At 47.1% G+C, this 20,545-nt stretch overlaps 2 protein-coding genes across 6 annotated transcripts in view; one reads left to right on the top strand and one right to left on the bottom strand.

The window, feature by feature from the left end:
• Nucleotides 1–2,332: 2,332 nt before the first annotated feature.
• On the bottom strand, nt 2,333–9,967 carry uts2b (urotensin 2, beta). The gene is made up of 5 exons (XM_035389101.1): nt 9,678–9,967; nt 7,089–7,231; nt 5,406–5,525; nt 2,981–3,024; nt 2,333–2,471 (listed from the first exon to the last, which is right to left on the bottom strand). Exons 2-5 carry the CDS (start codon nt 7,192–7,194, stop codon nt 2,358–2,360), a joined length of 384 nt encoding a protein of 127 aa, XP_035244992.1. The 5' UTR covers nt 7,195–7,231; nt 9,678–9,967; the 3' UTR covers nt 2,333–2,357.
• A 1,292-nt stretch (nt 9,968–11,259) lies between these two features.
• The window catches only part of LOC118211238 (filaggrin-2-like), a 36,285-nt gene continuing 26,999 nt past the window's right edge, over nt 11,260–20,545 (top strand). For 3 of the 5 annotated variants that reach the window (XM_035388295.1, XM_035388292.1, XM_035388291.1), the window contains exons 1-2: nt 11,260–11,540; nt 12,647–12,778. In XM_035388295.1, coding sequence (XP_035244186.1) covers nt 12,730–12,778 — 49 coding nt within the window. In that variant the 5' untranslated portion in view covers nt 11,260–11,540; nt 12,647–12,729. Of the gene's footprint in view, nt 11,541–12,646; nt 12,779–20,545 lie in introns of those variants that run through there. The other 2 variants (XM_035388294.1, XM_035388296.1) reach the window with 2 other exon arrangements.

The following is a 20,545-nucleotide window of genomic DNA, read 5'->3' as shown; positions in this document are numbered from 1 at the left end:
GTTGGAACGCGAGCGTCCGCGTCGATCGAGCAGCTCTACGATTTTATCGCTTCAGAATCGCTGTAGGATTCTGGTAGATCGCAGGCCACGGACGATGGCGTGAGTGAGCTGGAGGAGCAACGACTGTTTTCAGCCCCAGAACCCCCCCCCCCCGCCCCCCGCCCCCCAGCCCCGCCCTCCCCAGGTGCGAAGCTACAGCATCACTCTTGAAGCAGCACGCTTTCCTGTTTGCTTCCAGAACCTTCTCTCCTTAAACCAGTGGCCCAGAACAGAGCCAGCTCAGGCCCTCCTTGGTGTGGGGGGGGGGGGTACACAGTCAGTATGAGAACGGCTGTGGGCTCCCCATTAAACTGCCAGTTATGCCACAGGAGACGGCTCCCCCAGATATCGTTTTTCCATTATGAATGATAATTCCTGTTTGGATGAAATTAAGTTGGCCCTGTAAAAAAAAAACAAAAAAAAAAAAAAACAAAATCGATTTTGAAAGCGAGGTTTCCCCAAAGTAGAGACAGTGTCTTGGTTTTGCCGCTGGATGGTGAAAATGGCTCTTGTTCGGCCCGTGAACAAGGCCTGCTATTCTTTAATTTATTGAAATATGCCAAAAAAAAACAAAAAATCTCAAATGTCTATTTTTGTTGTGTGTAAATTTGTGGCTAATTTGTTCAGTTCCTTTTTGTCCTGTTAGAGGTGCGGTCTTTGAGAGGAGAGCGTTGTAGTGACGTTAAAAGCAGACTTGCAGGCGACGTCCCGTGGGACAGCTTTCAGACCGCACACCTGCCCGCACACCTGTCTATTAAACGGCTGGGTTTTGTACAGTTTTTGCCTCAGCGCAGGGATCTCACAGGTTTTGTACGGTATTTTTAGAGAGAGAAATATAACAGCACCTTGTATTTTACGAAAGATATGACAAAAACAAACGTGAAGCGTATGAATAATGGCTTTTTTGTCGACTGTTCAGGGAGTCACTTTGTGGCACCATGAAGTGACTAAATAAACGATGACTATTGCTCATTGTGAAGTGTTCTTTTAAAGCTGTACCTTTGTATTCCGTTATTTTTCTGAAAATGTGCAACTGTGTGTCGGAGTCTTAGCGCTCCTCACTTTACCAGGGACCCACAGGTGGACCTTCGTGACTGTGGCTCATCCTGTGTTGATGAGGAGGCTTTTAAAATAAAAAAAGATAATACACTATTTTACATATATAGTCTGTTGTGCACTGGGACTAAAGCATTTACAGATGCATTTACACACATGGGGGGGGGGGGGGGGGGTGACTGGCCATTGTGGCCTAATGCTGGCGGTGAAATCTCTAGGTCAGATCACAGAAACCCCCCAGGGAAGTGGTCCTGAAATGTTTGGATTTTTAATTGCCATGGCAACCATATTTTTATTTAACAGTGTTTAAAATGGGCCCCCTATTCCAATGTAGGCCAACATGCATTGGGATCCAGTACAATTAGAAATCTCATGGATACCCCTTTCAGATGCACACATGCACACGCATGCACGCACACACGCACACACACACACAAACAAGGTGTATTCAACACAAAATGAACGCATGAAGGCTTTTCCAAACAAGGTTTATTTCTATTTAACATACAGACCGGCATCAAATGTTTCAGTCAAGTTCTTCAGACGGTCCCTATTTACACTTCTGGCACTGGAGTGAGCAGTCATGAAAGAAAAGTATTTAAAAATAAAACCAACAGGTCTTTTAAAGCTCAAAAGTTCCAAAGCTTACAGTGTGTATTAGTGATTGTTAACGCTTCAGGTGATAATGCCAGTGCCTTTAGGGCTTGACGTACCCTGAAGAAAAGGTGTTCCTCTAGATGATGGGCTGTTGTTACTGCCAGTGTGTTTCCTGTTGTTATGTTCTTGGTGCAGCTGTGTGGTGTGGTGTGGTTTGCTCTTTGCTGGGAGCATGTGACTGGGTGGGTTTCTGCAATGCATGCTGGATGTATCAGCATTTGCAAATGAGCAGTGTATGTGTGTGTGTGTGTGTGTGAGAGAGCTTGTGTGCATGTGTGAGTGCGTGAGCATGTGTGCGTGCCTGTGGGTACGTGTGTGTGCGTGTGTGTGTGCGTGTGTGTGTGTGTGTGTGTGTGTGTGAGAGAGTGCGTGAGCATGTGTGCGTGCCTGTGTTCATGCATGTGCAGGCATGGTATGTGTGTGAGCATGTGTGTGTGTCTGTGGGCACGTGTGTGTGTGTGTGCGTGTGTGTGTGTGTGTGTGTGTGTGTGTGTCTGTGGGTACGTCTGTGTGCGTGTGCGTGTGTGTGTGTGTGTGTGTGTGTGTGTGTGCGTGTGTGTGTGTGTGTGTGTGTGTCAGTGCGTCCGCGCGTCCGCGCGCCAGCCTCAGACGCAGTACTTCCAGAAGCACTCGGAGCCGCTGCCCCTCTTCCTGTACTGCCTCCTCTGCCCCAAGAAACGGGCGAAGGGGCGGAGCCTGCTCTGTTTCTCCAGGAGGGCCTGAAAGAGAGAGAGAGAGAGGGGGGGGGGGGGGTGCCTGGCTTCTTCAGACGAGCAGACAGTGGAAGGCTGTGCAGCTCTGGGACACAGGCCAAGATCCATCAACTCATATTTGGTATCCCTCTAACTCACTCTCTCTAACTTACCTCTCCTCTGTTTCCGATATAAATATATCTCCGCTTTTCTTTTGACTATAATGTCTAATTCCTTGTGCAGATGTTCATTTGCTTCATATTTATTTTCAAATTTTAAACTCTTTTTTTGTATAATCTATGTATCAAATATTATTGGAAGGGGCTTTAAAATGGCAAATTCTTCATTTTGTGGTTGTAGGGAGTGCACAGGGCGTGTGCAGGGAGTATGTAGAGAGTGCGTATGGAGTATGTTTGGAAGCATAGGGAGTGTGTAGGGACTGTAGAGAGTGTGTAGGGAGTGTGTAGAGAGTGTGTATGGAGTGTGTAGGGCGTGTGTAGAGAGTGTGCAGGGAGTGTGCAGGGAGTGACTCTCACCTCTTTCACTGCTTCCCTGGGCAGAAATCCTTCGGGCCCCAGTCCTGCGAAACATCCAGAAGGTTCCGTCAGCACAGGCTCAGAACAACGCAGCGCAGCCTCTCACAAGCTACGGGGGCCGGCCAAGGCTGAGGTATCTCTTATACTGCTCTACTCTACTCTCACAAGCTATGGGGGCCGGCCAAGGCTGAGGTATCTCTTATACTGCTCTACTCTACTCTCACAAGCTACGGGGGCTGGCCAGAGCTGAGGTGTCTCTTACACTGCTCTACTCTACTCTCACAAGCTACGGGGGCTGGTCAAGGCTGAGGTATCTCTTATACTGCTCTACTCTACTCTCACAAGCTACGGGGGCCGGCCAAGGCTGAGGTATCTCTTATACTGCTCTACTCTACTCTCACAAGCTATGGGGGCCGGCCAAGGCTGAGGTGTCTCTTATACTGCTCTACTCTACTCTCACAAGCTACGGGGGCTGGTCAAGGCTGAGGTGTCTCTTATACTGCTCTACTCTACTCTCACAAGCTACGGGGGCTGGTCAAGGCTGAGGTATCTCTTATACTGCTCTACTCTACTCTCACAAGCTACGGGGGCCGGCCAAGGCTGAGGTGTCTCTTATACTTCTCTACTCTACTCTCACAAGCTACGGGGGCTGGTCAAGGCTGAGGTGTCTCTTATACTGCTCTACTCTACTCTCACAAGCTACGGGGGCTGGTCAAGGCTGAGGTGTCTCTTATACTGCTCTACTCTACTCTCACAAGCTACGGGGGCTGGTCAAGGCTGAGGTATCTCTTATACTGCTCTACTCTACTCTCACAAGCTACGGGGGCTGGTCAAGGCTGAGGTGTCTCTTATACTGCTCTACTCTACTCTCACAAGCTACGGGGGCCGGCCAAGGCTGAGGTATCTCTTATACTGCTCTACTCTACTCTCACAAGCTACGGGGGCTGGTCAAGGCTGAGGTATCTCTTATACTGCTGTACTCTACTCTCACAAGCTACGGGGGCTGGTCAAGGCTGAGGTATCTCTTATACTGCTCTACTCTACTCTCACAAGCTACGGGGGCCGGCCAAGGCTGAGGTATCTCTTATACTGCTCTACTCTACTCTCACAAGCTACGGGGGCTGGTCAAGGCTGAGGTGTCTCTTATACTGCTCTACTCTACTCTCACAAGCTACGGGGGCTGGTCAAGGCTGAGGTATCTCTTATACTGCTCTACTCTACTCTCACAAGCTACGGGGGCCGGCCAAGGCTGAGGTATCTCTTATACTGCTATACTCTACTCTCACAAGCTACGGGGGCTGGTCAAGGCTGAGGTATCTCTTATACTGCTCTACTCTACTCTACTCTCACAAGCTATGGGGGCCGGCCAAGGCTGAGGTGTCTCTTATACTGCTCTACTCTACTCTCACAAGCTACGGGGGCCGGCCAAGGCTGAGGTGTCTCTTATACTGCTCTACTCTACTCTCACAAGCTACGGGGGCCGGCCAAGGCTGAGGTATCTCTTATACTGCTCTACTCTACTCTCACAAGCTATGGGGGCCGGCCAAGGCTGAGGTGTCTCTTATACTGCTCTACTCTACTCTCACAAGCTACGGGGGCTGGTCAAGGCTGAGGTATCTCTTATACTGCTCTACTCTACTCTCACAAGCTACGGGGGCCGGCCAAGGCTGAGGTGTCTCTTATACTTCTCTACTCTACTCTCACAAGCTACGGGGGCTGGTCAAGGCTGAGGTGTCTCTTATACTGCTCTACTCTACTCTCACAAGCTACGGGGGCCGGCCAAGGCTGAGGTATCTCTTATACTGCTCTACTCTACTCTCACAAGCTATGGGGGCCGGCCAAGGCTGAGGTATCTCTTATACTGCTATACTCTACCCTCACAAGCTACGGGGGCCGGCCAAGGCTGAGGTATCTCTTATACTGCTATACTCTACTCTCACAAGCTATGGGGGCTGGCCAAGGCTGAGGTGTCTCTTATACTGCTCTACTCTACTCTCACAAGCTACGGGGGCCGGCCAAGGCTGAGGTATCTCTTATACTGCTCTACTCTACTCTCACAAGCTACGGGGGCCAGCCAAGGCTGAGGTATCTCTTATACTGCTCTACTCTACTCTCACAAGCTACGGGGGCCGGCCAAGGCTGAGGTATCTCTTATACTGCTCTACTCTACTCTCACAAGCTATGGGGGCCGGCCAAGGCTGAGGTATCTCTTATACTGCTCTACTCGCACTGCTAACAGAGACCTCTTTCACAGCCAGCCTGCTGAGCCACGTGCAGTCACAGATTGCTCAGTAATTACCATGCAGTCTCCCTGGTGAGGAGATGACTGATGCAAATTCTGGCGCTCCCAAGGAAAATGTTTTCACTGACGCCTGTAGCGTGTGGGGTTTAAACGGGCGAAGCTGCCTGATGTAAAGTATCTCACCGTCCCTGTTGAGGATGTCTCCGGCCAGTAGAGAGGGGTAGCCCAAATTTATTCCGCCCTGGGACAGATAGGCCTGGTCAGACAGCGACAGATCTTCTGGTCGGCCTTCCTCTACTGTCACTGCAAATACAGCAACATGCTGTCAACTGTACTCACACAAACATCACATACACAAACACACACATCGCACACTCACACACATCACACGCAAGCGCACGCACACACACACACCACATACACAAACACATCACTAATCACACACACGCACACACTCACACATTGCACACATCACACACAAATGAATACACACACACCCTGGGGCTACAACTTCATTAACAAATACATCACTTCGTGGAAACACATACACTTCCCTGTGGCTACAACCCCATCAACAAATACACCACTCCGTGACTACAAACCAGGCAAAACATACACCACTATTTCGGTCACAGCATATAGCCAGCACATTCACCAGACTTTAGCTACAGTGCACAGTCAACACTCTCCCTACACCACAGTAACAATCCACAAGCATAGCTACAGCAACAGCATACGGTACAATTAGACCATTGCAGCTGGGGCAACAGTCAGCATACTGTAGGAATAAAGACTAAAACTCAAACCACACTATAAAAATCTGAGCAGTAACAAGCGTCAACGCCACACTGGCTAAAACGGTCGACCGTGCTACTCTTTAACAACAGACAGCCTAATGCCACAGTGCAGCAAACCACACTGTAAAGACAACTGAGCTGTCACTCTGTTGAACACCTCAGTTCGGCGACATACGCCGTTAGAATTTCGCACCACGCTGTGACTGCAACAGCGTGACGATGCGATCGCCAAACCGCCATTTCAAGAACAACAGTCGCAGTCAGCTCCCGCATCATAATGCTGCAGCAACGCACCACTCCTACTGTTACTAGACTTAGTGCTATAGGAAGAAATAGAAGAGAGCGCCCCTTGCAGTTGAAATGAACCAATATAACCCAAACAGGTCACACAGACAACACAACAACCTTCAACACAATATGTCACTAGTCATTTACAAACTGGTTGCAAACTCTTAAAACCTAAAAGCTGATGGTTTGCCACTCGCTCCCATGAGAGCTATGAATGTGCGTACTGTAAGCCAGCCACACCCTGTAGGCCTCCCATCGAGCTACGGTATCAAACCCAAGCCCTGGAGGGCTGCAGCGTCTGCTGGATTTTTTGGTGTTTCAGGTCTTAAGTGTGTACTTTAACTCGCTGATTGGCGTGTGAAAGAGTCTGCACGCCATGTTTTCAAAGCCCGAATAGACAATGAAACGTGCTCAACTCAGACCTACTTATTATCAACTCGGTGCTGAATCCCAACAAAAAAAAAAAAAAAACAGCAGAGAAGAACACGGACAGCGCTCTCTGGAAATCTCAAACCGATGACGTATTATATTTACAATAAGTTATCAGTTTGGGTTTTCTTGGAGTGCGGTCCATGTTCTTTCCCGCTAATGAAAGGAAACCTCAAAACCCTGCAGACCCTCTGACCCTGAAGGCTTGGAGTTCGACACCCTCGCTTCAGAACAAATGGCGCTGTCAGTCGGAGTCCGGTTAGAGACCGTCTGCTCGCTGCTTTAGAGGGCGTGGTCTCTGAGGCGGTCTGCCGCGGCCGCGGCAGGTGAGACGGTTCCCCGGGGGACTCACCTGGGCCTGAGAAGGACATCTCGGCCGATTCGGAGATGGGGTGCGAGAGGCCCGGCCCGCAGGCGGTGAGGACCAGGGCCCAGGACAGGAGCAGGTTGCACATCATCTCTGCAGGTAGGGCGGCTGTGTCTCTCAGGGGGCTTCTGGGAGATGGAATGCTCAGGTAGTCGCCGGTCGGCTATGCTGTCTCCGCTCTCCTCTCCGGGTATATATACCTCCCCAGGCCCGCCACCATTGCCTTTTGCAAGTGAACCCCCCCTTCACCGCCCACCCCCCCCACCCCCCCCTGCCCCGCCCCAACCCCCTCCATTTGCATCCATAAATCCTTTTAAAATTTTCTCTTTCTCGTAAATCCGGTCCCGGCCCTACGGAGGAGCACCTGAGCGAAAGGGCCCAATAAAATCGGGCCGAGCGTGATGCTCCGTGCGTCAGGGACAGAGCCGTATTTTACCCGCCCTGGCTCCAGTTCAGCCTTTTTTTTTTTTTTACGGAGTTCATAAATTGACAGGCCGCAGGTGCGCAGAGAACCCCCCCCGGTATCGGTGAGGAGACAAGGCGGGCAAATCGCCCGCTCAATTTACTTATTGAGCTGCCCATCAGCCGCATTAACCCAGCCGCCTATTCCATTTAATCAAAGTGTGAGGAGTCAGCTAACTCTGGAAAAACGTGAAATTTCAGACACTCTACATTCCCTGGGCTTGGTAGCTTACGTGAGGAAGGTAGCAGTAATAAGATATCGATGAGATTGAGAGTGTTACCTTATTTTGGTAATGTACGCATCTTGTTCTTGCAAACAATTTTTGTAAATTTTTTGTTGCTTTTTAACCTGCCTAGTTTTCTGTTGTGTCTCTTCCATCAGACCTCTGTACAATTTCATAACTGTTCTGTTTTTTGTGATGTAGTAGTTATTCTCTCTAACCTCTGCACCCACCAACACAACTTTGTGACTTAGTTTGACAACTCAGTCTAAGACTACCTCTTACATTCATTATATCACATGTTGATTTGTTTGGTGGACATCCATATCCAGTGTTACTATTGCAGCTGTGCAGTTCAGATACATGCTAATTTTCCTTCTGAACGGGAAAAGTTTGGCTTGTACGTATGGAATATGTTTACCATCATATCGTTCCGAAAGCATCTAAGACATCTGTCTCAAGAAGGGAGGTGTAGTGAACGTATTTGAATTGCTGTATCAAGCAACTCAGTTATTGGAAATCGGGAACTAACTTTTAGCCCTCTGTGCTTTCTGGCTTGTAGACTGTAGCTCCACACTGTCCATAACAAGTTCTCAATTATATAAATATCATATCTGCATGTGATTTAATAAAATTAGTAATTCAGCACAAGAAATGTCCATGATACGGATTAAATGTGCTGAATTTCCAACAGAGAATTTGCAAATAGCGACAAGCTGATATGACACTTATTACTACTGTCTAATGAGTTTCCAGGAGCTGGTTCTGGTTTCATTATTATTTTAAAAATCATATATATATATATATATATATATATATATATATATACAAACTATGTATATATATATATATACAAACTATGTATATATATATAGTTGAACTTTATTTGGACCTTTATCTGGACCCGGCTGACACGTGTGAAGTCGTGTCTCATAAATCACTAGTCTCCCACTTGACGTGTCTGGACATTCAGTTCTCCCCGAGTCGGATTACAAGGTACATGTGCAGTTTTCTAAATTAAAATGAGGATGATTCACCTGTGAATTTTGGATGGGGGCCTGTACTGACTGACGACTCAGTCTCGCAAGTGAGAGAGGTCAAGAAAGTCCAAGTGGCAAAAATGAGGAAAACACAAGTACTTCCTGAGCGGTCATATTAGAACCACACAGTATGAAGAATCCGAATTTTAATACCACCAATTTTAATAACACAGAAATGAATGGTATTAAAATGACAGAATTTCAAATAACATGTTCAGAAATAAGCGCCTGAGCACATGTTAATAAGATAATATGAAAATATTTCAGTAATCTTAAAGAAATGGTAGCCCAAGTTTAATCAGAAATTGAACTCAGAGCATTGTAATTGTGTAGGCCTATTGGGTATATTCTGAATACATTTCTCAGTTTTGTCTTTCCTCCGTTTAGTTCGGTGGAAGTCTCTTTCGGTGATTTATTATCTTAGCTGTAAATAGGAGATATTGAGTTTTCTCCCGAATAGGATTTGAATTATCCACGTCCAATGGTGAACAGAATATTAGCATAACCAATTTGAATGAATAATATGAAGCGCATTTAAATCGAAAGGTTATTTCCACAAACATGTCTGACATTTCATGCTGGAGTTAAAAGTGGACCTTAAAGGTAGGGCACCGGTCATCGCTCTATAAATCGATTTGACGGATGTTCAAATGATTCACTGCCCTTGTTCGTACAAGACGCGCTTTGAGTATCCTAGTTTCTGTTTATCGCAATATCCGCAATAAACTCTTTGTTTATGTGCGTTCTGTGCTCGAACAGACGGGGTACGGCCTAATAGGGTTATGGAAAACAGGTTCATTTTACAGAGCGATAGGGAGGCTGCTTATTTGAATAAAAAATTAGTAGCCTACCTCACGTCGACCAAAGGGACAAAATGTTAGGCTCACGTCATATAGGCCGATGACGTATTTATCAAACAAAGAACTTGGCTCTAATAACTCAGTGAGTTATTAAAGTGGCTGTATAGTCTGCCACATACTAGAGTTTTACGTAGCCTTATAGTTTACTGCAATGAAAAGTGTGCAATATGAAACAATCTAAATAGGGCAACAAAGTAAATGATGAGACGTATGCATATTTCTGACAAGCTCATGATTTTTCAACGCTGAATGTGGATGGGATCCAAAGGCACTGTCTTGTACCGACAGCCAAGACGGGAATCGGCATGTTGTGTTGATGTAACAGCTCATTGGTGAAGGGGAAAAAATGGTAAAGCATTGTGTTCACCATTACCACTACACGTTATCTCGAGAACTTCCTGCTGTAAAATGGCCGGTAAGCGAATTATGATAGGAAAGATGCAATGTGAAATCGATAGAATTTTGTTTCGCGTGCAGCAGAAAGTTGGAAAACGTCGACCCAGAATGCGTGCACAAATGTCTGCATATGCAAGCGGTTAAAACTTGTCCGAAGGGAATTTTGTGAATGGCGTGACGGCCTTAACATGGGCCCAGCGGTGAACTCTGCAAACAGGGAGACGCACTTATGTCACCACATATTAACCAAGTTTCCTTTAACGATTGCCACTTTTTGCTCATCTTAATAAAGTGCTTGTAAATGACGATTACGTTAGTTTTTATTTGGCAGGATTGTTTTTGTCTGATTAGGCAAATGTGATTCCAGTGCTAGTTTGTACTTGGTATGATTGTTGTTTGCTGAACAGGTTACTCTACAGGGTTGGAGTCCTGATCTATGTGGTCACTTCTGGCACTACGATCTTTACTTCACTCTAGTGTGTTATCATGTAATGATAGAATCCTACAAATATTCCAAGCTTCCTCGTAGGAGAGTTATATCACCAGCAGGTGGCGCAGACAGCCCAGGAACTCTGCAGACAATGGCAAATTACCAAAAATAGACTTTATTCGATGAATGAACCTGTGGTTTTGACGTCATTGGTATTTGATAAATTCCCACACATTACTTTTGCAATTCACAAACGTTGTGTCGGGAAAATAATTTATTGCAAGAAGCCTTTGGACACGATTGGCAATGCATTAAATCTCCCGATTCATCTGGAAAATGTTGGGAAACTATTATCAATCACTACTGTCAAGACAGGGTTAAATGCATAAACTGTATTTTATGAAGGCTGTTTTAGAATAGAAATGAAAGCAATATTACTATAACTATAATATTCTAAAATTACTAGAGTGTATCACGATACAGAAAGGAAAAGTTATGTATTCCAAGAGTGTTAGGCTATATGAAGTTCGCACTAAATTTACTGATTTCAGATGGAAGAAGGAAAAAAGAAATCGATATTAAAACATATTAAAAATCAGGCATAGCTTCGTAACTACAATGAGCGAATATCGCCTACGCTTTCAACCTTACAGCAGATTTAGCGAAAGAAATGCGGGTTAGACTCGTTCTGTGCCTGTCGATCCCAAACGCCCACTGATGGCCAACGCTCCCACGCATATTAGGCTATTTGCGCAGATGGGTTGGTGCGAGGTGAAGTGTTTGGCGTAAAGTTTGTCCATGTTGGGATTCCGTCTAGGCACCATCCTTAGCTTTGTGTCAGTGGAAAGGTGCTAGCATTAGCACCCCGACCTCAAAAATCACAGCTGCAATGGAGGTGGAGAAAGCAGGCTGTTTTGCCGACGTGAGATTGAACACAGCCAGTCGATAGTGGTAACGTTAGGGCAGACGAGTTCGGGCGAAAGAAGATTCAGTTCGTTTATGACACTGTTCTATTCTGTCTCGACTGGGTAAATATGTTGCACTTGTTTCGAGCCAAATTCCGTGCATGTTGTTTAAGTTACATTTTCATTGATGGTAGAAAGTCGCCTGTATTCATCTAACGCAACATAGTTAACTACTTTAGTGACTAACTAATTGGTCATACGGACCAGTGTGAATTAGATTTAGATTTGCACAGTTTTTAAAAAGTGGAAATTGTGGTGCATGTTCACTTTTCTATTCTGACTGACAATCATAATGCCATGACCAAACGAATAGCTCGGTTTTTTTTAACCCCCAAAACAACAGCTGCACATGTTTATGGATCGTTAGCGAGCTAGCCCTGTCGCTTTAGTCGAGTAGTTTCAAACACTTTTCAAAAAAACACCGAAGCTATGCCGTGGTCAAATTTTCAATGGATAATTTGTCTTCGTTTGTTTTCGGCATAATATTACAGTTATTGCCGGTATTTTTGGTGTTTGTGAACGTTTTTCAAATTGCACTGCAGTTTTATTTTTTAGGCGGAGTCGTTGTCAAGAGGCACTCCGCACAGCGCCGAGCAATATGTTTATATTTGTGTACGTTAGGCTATCGTATTTTTTCGGTCAATTTGTTGTTTGTTGGCCGATTAATCCGGTGCTCACCCAGTTCTACAGTGTTAAAGAAACCTGTAATAACATGTCACGTTAACTTTCCAAAAATGTTTGGCGACCGTACTTCAGTTGGGATGCCGTAGTAGGCGAATGTTGTGTACCTAGCCATTCGCCATGGTGCTGGTTAGTTGAAATTGTCTTGTCGGCGACGTCGCATTCCTTGATATTACCGTTGGCAAAACTGTCTTTTTAAGTTCAGTTGCATTTTAGTTTACTAGGTAAAAAAAGTTTACTGAGCCCTGCAGTAGATTGCAACCAATTAACCTCCTTTAAATCATATTTACTATGTCAACAGACTCTTGGCAGTAGGACAAGAGTTGTCTGTGTAGCACAACACCCTTAACCTAATTTCCATTCAGTAGGCTACTTGGTATAGTCTGTTTTGAACTGGTTGCATTGTGTGTATATTGTCAGTAATTTCGGTTACATTGGTGAGCGAGCTTGAAGTCGATTCCCTCTTCGTGTCTGCCCCCCACCCCCAGGAGCTACCGCCCCCCAGCCCCTGCAGACGCCGCAGCAGTGGTCTGCATATGCGATGACGTTTTGAGAACTGTAGGGGACAGCGATGATGGAGTTGGATATCGACCAGTCTCACCTTCCCAGAGTCCAGGAAGGTAAGAGTCTTATCTACTGCTCAAATCACGTGCCTGTTATAGAATGTGTAGCAGCATGTAAACAGATCAGGGTGTAGAGATCTACACTACGTTGCACTTTCTCAACACGTGGCATTTTGCAACGATAAATGTCATATAATGTCAGTGCCACAACGTTATCTTGAAAGATATCGGGCAAGAGTGGTTGCAAGGCTGTTTTTTTTTTCTTTTCTTCCCTGCTCTGCCTCACCCTGGTTTACTGTCCGCCTGTCATTTAATAGGGGTTTTATGGGCTGTGGTGTACTTCTGTTTTTCAAAAGTAAAAAAAAAAACAGAGTCTCATCAAACAGGCACTTTCCCCCCCGGGGGCCCTGTATGAAGTGGCGCAGTCGGGATTGGCTAGGAATGCTGCCCAGCTCTAAAGGTGCAGGTGTATTTTTCACCCAAACTCTGGTGCCAAAAAAACTTAATTTGATTTAGTGCACGTTCGACTGGAATTTCGCTCAATGGAAGGGAAGCTGCCGCAGTCTGGAACTTTCCAGGGAAAGTAGAAAATAGCTGATCGAGAACTGGGATCGGAGGACCGGGATTCTGGGTTAATCGGAGGAAAAAAAGCAAAACAAAAAACAAATAATCTGTACTCCTCTAGGTTATTATTGTCAGTGACAGTGACTGAGTGCTGTGCTGCAGTGCGGTTCAGTATTTTTGCGTTCAGGGCTGTCTTATGAGGACAGTGTGTTTAGGGTTAGAGGCTGTTTTATGAGGACATTGTGTTTAGATTACATCACATTACAGGCATTTAGCAGACGCTCTTATCCAGAGCGACTTACACAACTTTTACACAGCATTTACATTTACATTTATACAGCTGGATATGTACTGAAGCAATTCAGGTTGAAGTACCTCACTCTCAAGGGTACAACGGCAGTGTCCTACCCAGGTTTAGGGTTAGAGGTTTAGAGGCTGTCTTGTATGGACAGTGTGTTGAGGGTTACAGGGATATTACCTGTAACAGCCCCTTCTGACCCTCCACACAACCCCCCCCCCCCCTCCCCCCCCAGTAGCCTTGGGGAGGGGGGGGGGGCTTTTTTCAGACTCCACAGACAAAAGCCCTTCAGCTGGCTCTTGTGTTTTTCGTTTCATTTAATCTCATTTAAAGTGTCCCAGACACCCAAGTTCCACTGAATTGGAGGATTGTTCTGGGATGACATTTGTGTCTGTTCACAGAATTGCTCTGCTGCACATCTCAGCTAAGATAGAGACCCACAAAGGTTGGACGTGGATGATACGAAATCAATCAATCAATCAATACATTAAACAATCCATCATCCTTAATTTATATAGCAACACAAAGTGCTTTACAAAGAATGAAAGAAACAGATAAATTAAGAACAAAAAAGGCATTAAAATATTAAAAGAAAGGCAACGAAAGTAAAAGGCAATAAAATAAATAAAAATAAAATGATATTAAAATAAAATGATATTAAAATAAACTAAGATAAGATATTAAAACGGCACCAGTATGACTTTGTGTAAAAGCAGTGGTGAAATGAGATGAGGTTAAGGCTTTGGTACGCGGTGAACAGACTAGGACTGCACTGCAGTGAGCTGAGCAGCATTCCATTGGCAGCCTAAGCTGTCTGCATCTAAACTCTGCCAAAAAAGGGAATTCCCCCTTCCCACTGAAGAGAGTTATTGTGGAGTAAAGCCCCTCCAGTTATATTAACACCGATTGTATGATTGCTTATAATGATCTGAACCAACGGTGCCCAATCATGTGCCACGGAGGACCGAGTGTACGCAGATTTTCATTCCAACCAATCACTACCCCTGTTGATTTCACTGATCAACACGTCTTCATCCTGAGAGGCGGGAACTATTACTTCGTGAAGTCAGCAGGTGTAGCGATTGGTTGGAATGAAACCCTCAACCCTGCACACTCTCACCCCTCCATGGCACTGCTCTGAACCTTTTTGGGCTGATGGAACATGGGTCTCGCGTGAAATGTTCAGCTTGCGGGTGTTGCCCGCCTGTGAGTGTGCAGTTATACTGGGGCAGCGGTGGTGAGCGAGGGAGGCTGGGTTGCCGTGGGTACGCCGGGTCCCCAGCTCTCTCTCGGCTCGTCAGCTCCTGGGACGTGGTGATTGGCGGTCAGACAGACTCCGCCTCCTCCCGCTCCAACACTGCGCGGCTTGGTTCAGACGCTGCTGATGAGAACTCGGAGCGCGACCGAGTTCCAGAAGCGCTCCAAGGTTCCGTAGGGTGTCCCCGCCCACACTTGATGACTAAACGCATATTTCAAAATCTAAGTCCTTTTTTAAAAATTAAATGTAGCCCCTTTTAATTTACGGATGGGGGGGCACCCCTGGATGCCTTTGAGCCTGTGGGGTGGGGTGGGGGTCAGGGGGCTGATGCTCATTTCCAGGGTTCAGGGGACGCAGGTGTTGCAGCAGCTGTTCCGGTGTGGAAGGTGTGGGTGCTGAGGAGGTGAGCTCGGGATGTGCAACTAACACTTAACCCTTTCCAGCGCGTTCCGACCTTAACCGGATAAACTCGGGGTGCAATCCAATCAGCGCGATGAAGCGGGTTTTAACCCCGTGATCAGGGAGGTTGCGGGGTTAAGTCCCCCGGGGAGTGTGCTGTGTGCTTTTACGCAAGCTGCTTGGCTTTCTCCAATCCTCTGCTGTGGAAGTACGGCTGTGCCCCGGGCGGACCTGTTTACGTTGTGAGGCGTGCAGGTTAAACGCTAACGGTCAGGGCCGGATGAGCGCTGAGCTTCCCGCCGTACCGCCGGGGCGCTCGCCGTCATGGCATCAGGTGACCTCGGGGTTGGCCGGGCAACAGTGGCTTTGCATGGCTGGCTGGTTAATGGGGAATCGGACTCGGCGAGGGGGGGCGGGGGGTCCTGTGGTCTGCGGTGGGCTCTCTGCAATGTGATTGGCCGGAGAGAAAGCTTTGGTCACATGGGGATTCTGCCTGGCGTCTGGCTGTGAGGCTCTCTCTCTCTCTCTCTCTTTCTTTCTCTCTTTTTCTCTTTCATTGACTCACTGTCTCGCTCGCTCTTTCTGTCATTATGTCTCTCATACTTTCTCTGTCTCATATTTTCTCTCTCTCTCTCTCTCTCTCTCCCCCCCTCCTCTCTGCAGACAGTCTCACTGTATGACACATGTTTGTTGGCCTTAATTGGCAGTGGTGAGGGGACAAAGACAGTGTTGTTGATTCTTTATAAACTTGTGGTCTCGCCATCGTTCCCCCTCCCCCCCCCCCCCCCTTCAAAATGTTAAACGGGGTCAGGCCTGGACTTTCGGTGTGGCTCGGGGAAGCAGGGGGGTGGGGGTCCTGCCGCAGTGCCCCCCCCCCTCCCAGGAAGGGTGCTTTCTCTGCCCTGTGGTCTTCAGGGTGGGCTGTAGCTGGCTGGTGGCTGCATGTCCTCCGTTCCGAAGATGAAAAGCTTCTTGACATCCCCCCTGTTTCTGGCCCTGTTTCTGGCCCTGTTTCTGGCTCTGTTTCTGGCTCTGTTTCTGGCCCTGTTTCTGGCCCTGTTTCTGGCCCTGTTTCTGGCTCTGTTTCTGGCTCTGTTTCTGGCCCTGTTCCTCTCCCGCCCCACCTGGTACACCAGCTCCTTTTCTGTCCTCCTCCATCCTTATCTGTCCCTGTGTTTGTATTTTTGGCAGCCCTCCACTGAATCCCCCCAACACAGCTGGATGTACTCCTGGAACACAGACACCCCCCCACCCCACGCATATACCTCACACACGCACGCAAACGCATGCACACATACACACTCAGACACACACGCACTCAGACACACACACGCACTCAGACACACACACACTCAGACACACACACGCACTCAGACGCACGCACGCACACACACACACACGCACTCTGGCGCACGCCTGCACGCACACACACTCGCGCACACACAGAGGCTTGGTCCCACAGTGAAGCTGAGAGGCGCAGCTGCCTTACTGACCTCAGTCTGAGGCATAGTTTAGTGCACCCCAGCACAGAGAGATATTTATGCCAGCGCCTTCTGTAGGAGCGCACGCACACACACACACACACACACACACACGGACCTGTACACACACGCACACACAGCACAGAGAGGTATTTATATCAGCGCCTTCTGTAGGAGCGCACGCACACACACACACACACACACACACACGGACCTGTACACACACGCACACACAGCACAGAGAGGTATTTATATCAGCGCCTTCTGTGGGAGCTGTGGAGCCAAATTTAGTCAAAACCTTACAGCAGAGAGTTCGGTGCATTGGAGGGGGGTGGATTAAAAGTTTAAAACGGGGCCTTGTGTGTCTCTCTCTCTCTCTCTCTCTCTCTCTCTCTCTCATCCACTCTCTCCCTCCCTCCCTCCCTCCCCCCCGATTCTCTGCTGGTCTTTTGTGCATTTGACAGTGAGAGATAGCCCCCTCTCCCTGGCTGGCTGACAGACAGTCTGTGGGCCGATGGAGACGTCAGTAGCGCCGTGTCTTAAAGGACAGGCTGTTCTGTGTCTGCTAGCCTGCAGCCATAAAGGGAAGGAGGGAGGTGAAGGAGGAGTGTGGGGAGGAATGGAAGAGTGAGGTGACCAATGGGATGCTTGGTCTGAGAGATACAGGGGTTAGCCCACAAAGCAGTGATAAAACCAACATTGTCAGCAAAAACAAACTCCCATCATCCTCTTTTGTAACACACACACATGCGCACACACACACACCCTGAATGCAGTACTGTGCTTTCACCTGGAAATCTCTCTGTTTCTCTCTCTCTCTCTCTCTCTTTCTGAATTTTTAAAATTCTCTCTCTCTTTCTCACTCTACCTCTTTTTCTCTCCCTCTCCCCCTCCTGCCTCCCTCGCTGCCTTTCTCTCTCCCCCTCTCCTTCTCCCTCCCTCTTCTCTCAGCATCACTGGAAACACGCGGTCACTGCATTAGTGAAACTGGCCTGCCTGGCCTGTTCACCGTTCCTCTGTCCCCAGTTCCTCATCTCCAGCCCCCCTTCACTGCTTTAGCCTCATTCAGATCTATACTCTCTCTCTCTCTCTCTCTCTTTCTCTCTCTCTCTCTCTCTCGCTCTTTCATTCTCTCTCTCTCTCCCTCTCTCTCATTCTCTCTCTCTCTCTCTCTCCCTCTCTCTCTCTCTCTCTACCTCTCTCTCTCTCTCTCTACCTCTCTCTCTCTCTCTCTCTCTTTCTCTCTCTCTCATTCTCTCTCTCTTTCTCTCCCCCTCTCTCTCTCTCTCTCTCCCCCTCTCTCTCTCTCTCTCTCTCTCTCTCTCTCTCTCTCTCTCTCTCTCTCTCTCTGCATGCTGGGAGTTTTCGTGAGTGAGAGCGTGTGTTTGGCGGGAGTGAGTGTTGCTTGTTTAAAAGCTTTTTACGGCTTTTCTCTTTATTCCAATTTGCGTGTTTTTCACTGTATGATATAGCTAGTTTTTCTGTAGTTAGTGCTGTTAGTTTTGTGTTGGTAGGTGTCGGGTTTTGGTGCGGATGGCGTCCCAAGAGACGCCGTCCGTCTCCCTCCGACATGGAGTACGAATTTTGGCCGATCCAGGTGTCACGGTGGAGGAGGTTCTTCTCGCGGTGGGTGATCTAGTTGGGCATGACAACTTGTCATACGCCTCCAGAATGAATAAAGCGGTGGTTTTATTTTTAAAAGAGGTACGGTTTGTTTCACAATTAATCGAAAACGGTATTTTTATTAATGATTTGTTTGTGCCTGTTTCCCCGCTGGCTATGCCGTCAACCAGGATAACGATATCGGGTGTCCCCCCGTTTATCCCCAATGAGGCGCTGGAGCGAGAGCTTCAGCGTTTTGGAAAAATGGCGAGTGGTTTTAAAAGTATTGGCTTAGGGTGTAAGAACGAGAAACTTAAACATGTCCAGTCTTTAAGGAGACAGGTGTTTATGTTTCTGGTTTCCCCTACACAGTCCCTAGACGTGTCTTTTAGAGTAAAGCACGAAAACGGGTTTTACATGGTTTATGCGAGCTCTGGTAGCATGAAGTGTTTTGAGTGTGGGGATGTAGGTCACAAACGCTCCGCCTGTCCTCACAGACATCGAGCGTCAGAAAACGCGGAGGCCGGTGGTGCTCAGCCGCCGGAGGCTGATGCAGGAGAAGGTACGAGTGGACAGGGAGAAAAGGAAACGCAGCTACCCAAAACATCGCCTTATGATGCAAATGCATTTGAAAAATCAGAGGAGCGGGATCAGAAGGATCAGGCTAATTTAGATGCGACTGTAACGATTGTAGACTGCCCAGCCCCGAGTGGTGTAGGAAGCGGGGCTATAGTTACGGATTTGCCGGGAGTGGAGGTAGCTGAGCCGCGTCAGGCAGAGCAGGCACAAGGGGCGATGACTGGGTCCGGCTTAGGTAAGCAGGCTAGCGGCGAGGGAGCGGTGGCTGAGCCGCCTGTCACTGAGAACCAGGAAAACGATGAAATGGAGTATGACTCCGATTCAGATGGCGTGTCAGTAACAGACTCACAGCAAAGTGGCGATGCATATACGCTTGAGGAAATCAATATTTTCCTTGATGATACCTTTGGAAAATCGGTCAGAGTCGAAGACTACTTTCCTGATAGAGAGAAATTTATTAAGACCGTCTCAGCTTTGCAAAAACTGGTTGGTTTAGATGTTTTAGATGAAAAAAAGCGCTATAGATTAAGGAAACATGTCACTGTTTTAAGGAAGGGATTTGAGCCAAAGAAAGGAAAAACTGTGAAAAAGCGGAAAATAACTAAATAAATGAATGAATTATGATGATGTTTCACAGGGTGTTGTTTCTCTTCCATCTGTTTTTTCTATCTGCTTCTCTGTTTCCAATCTTTATTTTTTCCATGCATAGATTAAGGGTTGGGTCTCTAAACATCAATGGAGGTAGGGATAGACAAAAGAGGGCTTTAGTTTCTGATTTGTGTCAACAGAAAGGATTAGATGTAATTTTCCTACAAGAAACACACAGTGACATAACAAATGAAGTAGAATGGGGTTTATGGTGGAGGGGTCAGCACTTCCTTAGCCATGGGACTAATTTTAGCGCAGGGATAGCCATCCTTTTTTCACCTGGGGTGAGTTTAAAAGTTATATCCACCACTGAGATAGTGAAGGGCAGGGTGCAGATGGTCAGGGCTGAGATCTGCGAAATTATTTTTTGTTTTATTAATGTCTATGCTCCGAACCAAGGTTCAGAGCGGCTGAAAGTTTTTAAGAAATTGAGGGAATCAATACAGCAGTGTGGTCAAGGGGAATGTATTGTGATGGGAGGGGATTGGAATTGCACAGTAAATTTCACTTTGGATAGGACAAGTGAGGAACCTCATTTATCATCATCCACTTGTTTATCTCAGCTCATTACTCAATCAGATTTAGTGGATGCATGGAGGGTCAAACATCCACAAGTCAGACAGTATACATGGGTAAAGATATTAAATAGCAGGGTAAGTGCAGCCAGATTAGATAGGGTTTACACATCACAGGTGTTTAGCGCTAGGTTACTAAATAGTTTCATTCACCCCGTTGGTTTCACTGATCATCACCTTGTCACAGTGGATTTTCACCTCTCACCTAACAAAAAGGTCAGCTCATATTGGCATTTCAATGTAAAATTACTACAAGATAAATTTTTTTGTGAAAAGTTTGGTTTGTTTTGGGAGGTCTGGAGGAACAGGAAAGGGGAGTTTGTCTCCTTGAGCCAATGGTGGGAGGTGGGAAAGACGCACATCCGTCTCTTCTGTCAGCAGTACACTGCTCATTCTACCAGCAGGGTCAAGTCAGCCATG

Source organism: Anguilla anguilla, chromosome 13 (genome assembly GCF_013347855.1).
Source record: "Anguilla anguilla isolate fAngAng1 chromosome 13, fAngAng1.pri, whole genome shotgun sequence".
NCBI classification, from domain to species: Eukaryota; Metazoa; Chordata; class Actinopteri; order Anguilliformes; family Anguillidae; genus Anguilla; species Anguilla anguilla.
This window is presented reverse-complemented; position numbering and strand designations above follow the sequence as displayed.

Coding starts and splice junctions, on each gene's coding strand:
- uts2b (XM_035389101.1), bottom strand. CDS start 7,194: ATGATGTGCAACCTGCTCCTGTCCTGGGCCCTGGTCCTCACCGCCTGC. Junction 5,526..7,088: donor GATGTCCTTCTCAGGCCCAG/GTGAGTCCCCCG, acceptor CTGTATTTGCAG/TGACAGTAGAGGAAGGCCGA. Junction 2,472..2,980: donor CCAGGGAAGCAGTGAAAGAG/GTGAGAGTCACT, acceptor TCTCTCTTTCAG/GCCCTCCTGGAGAAACAGAG.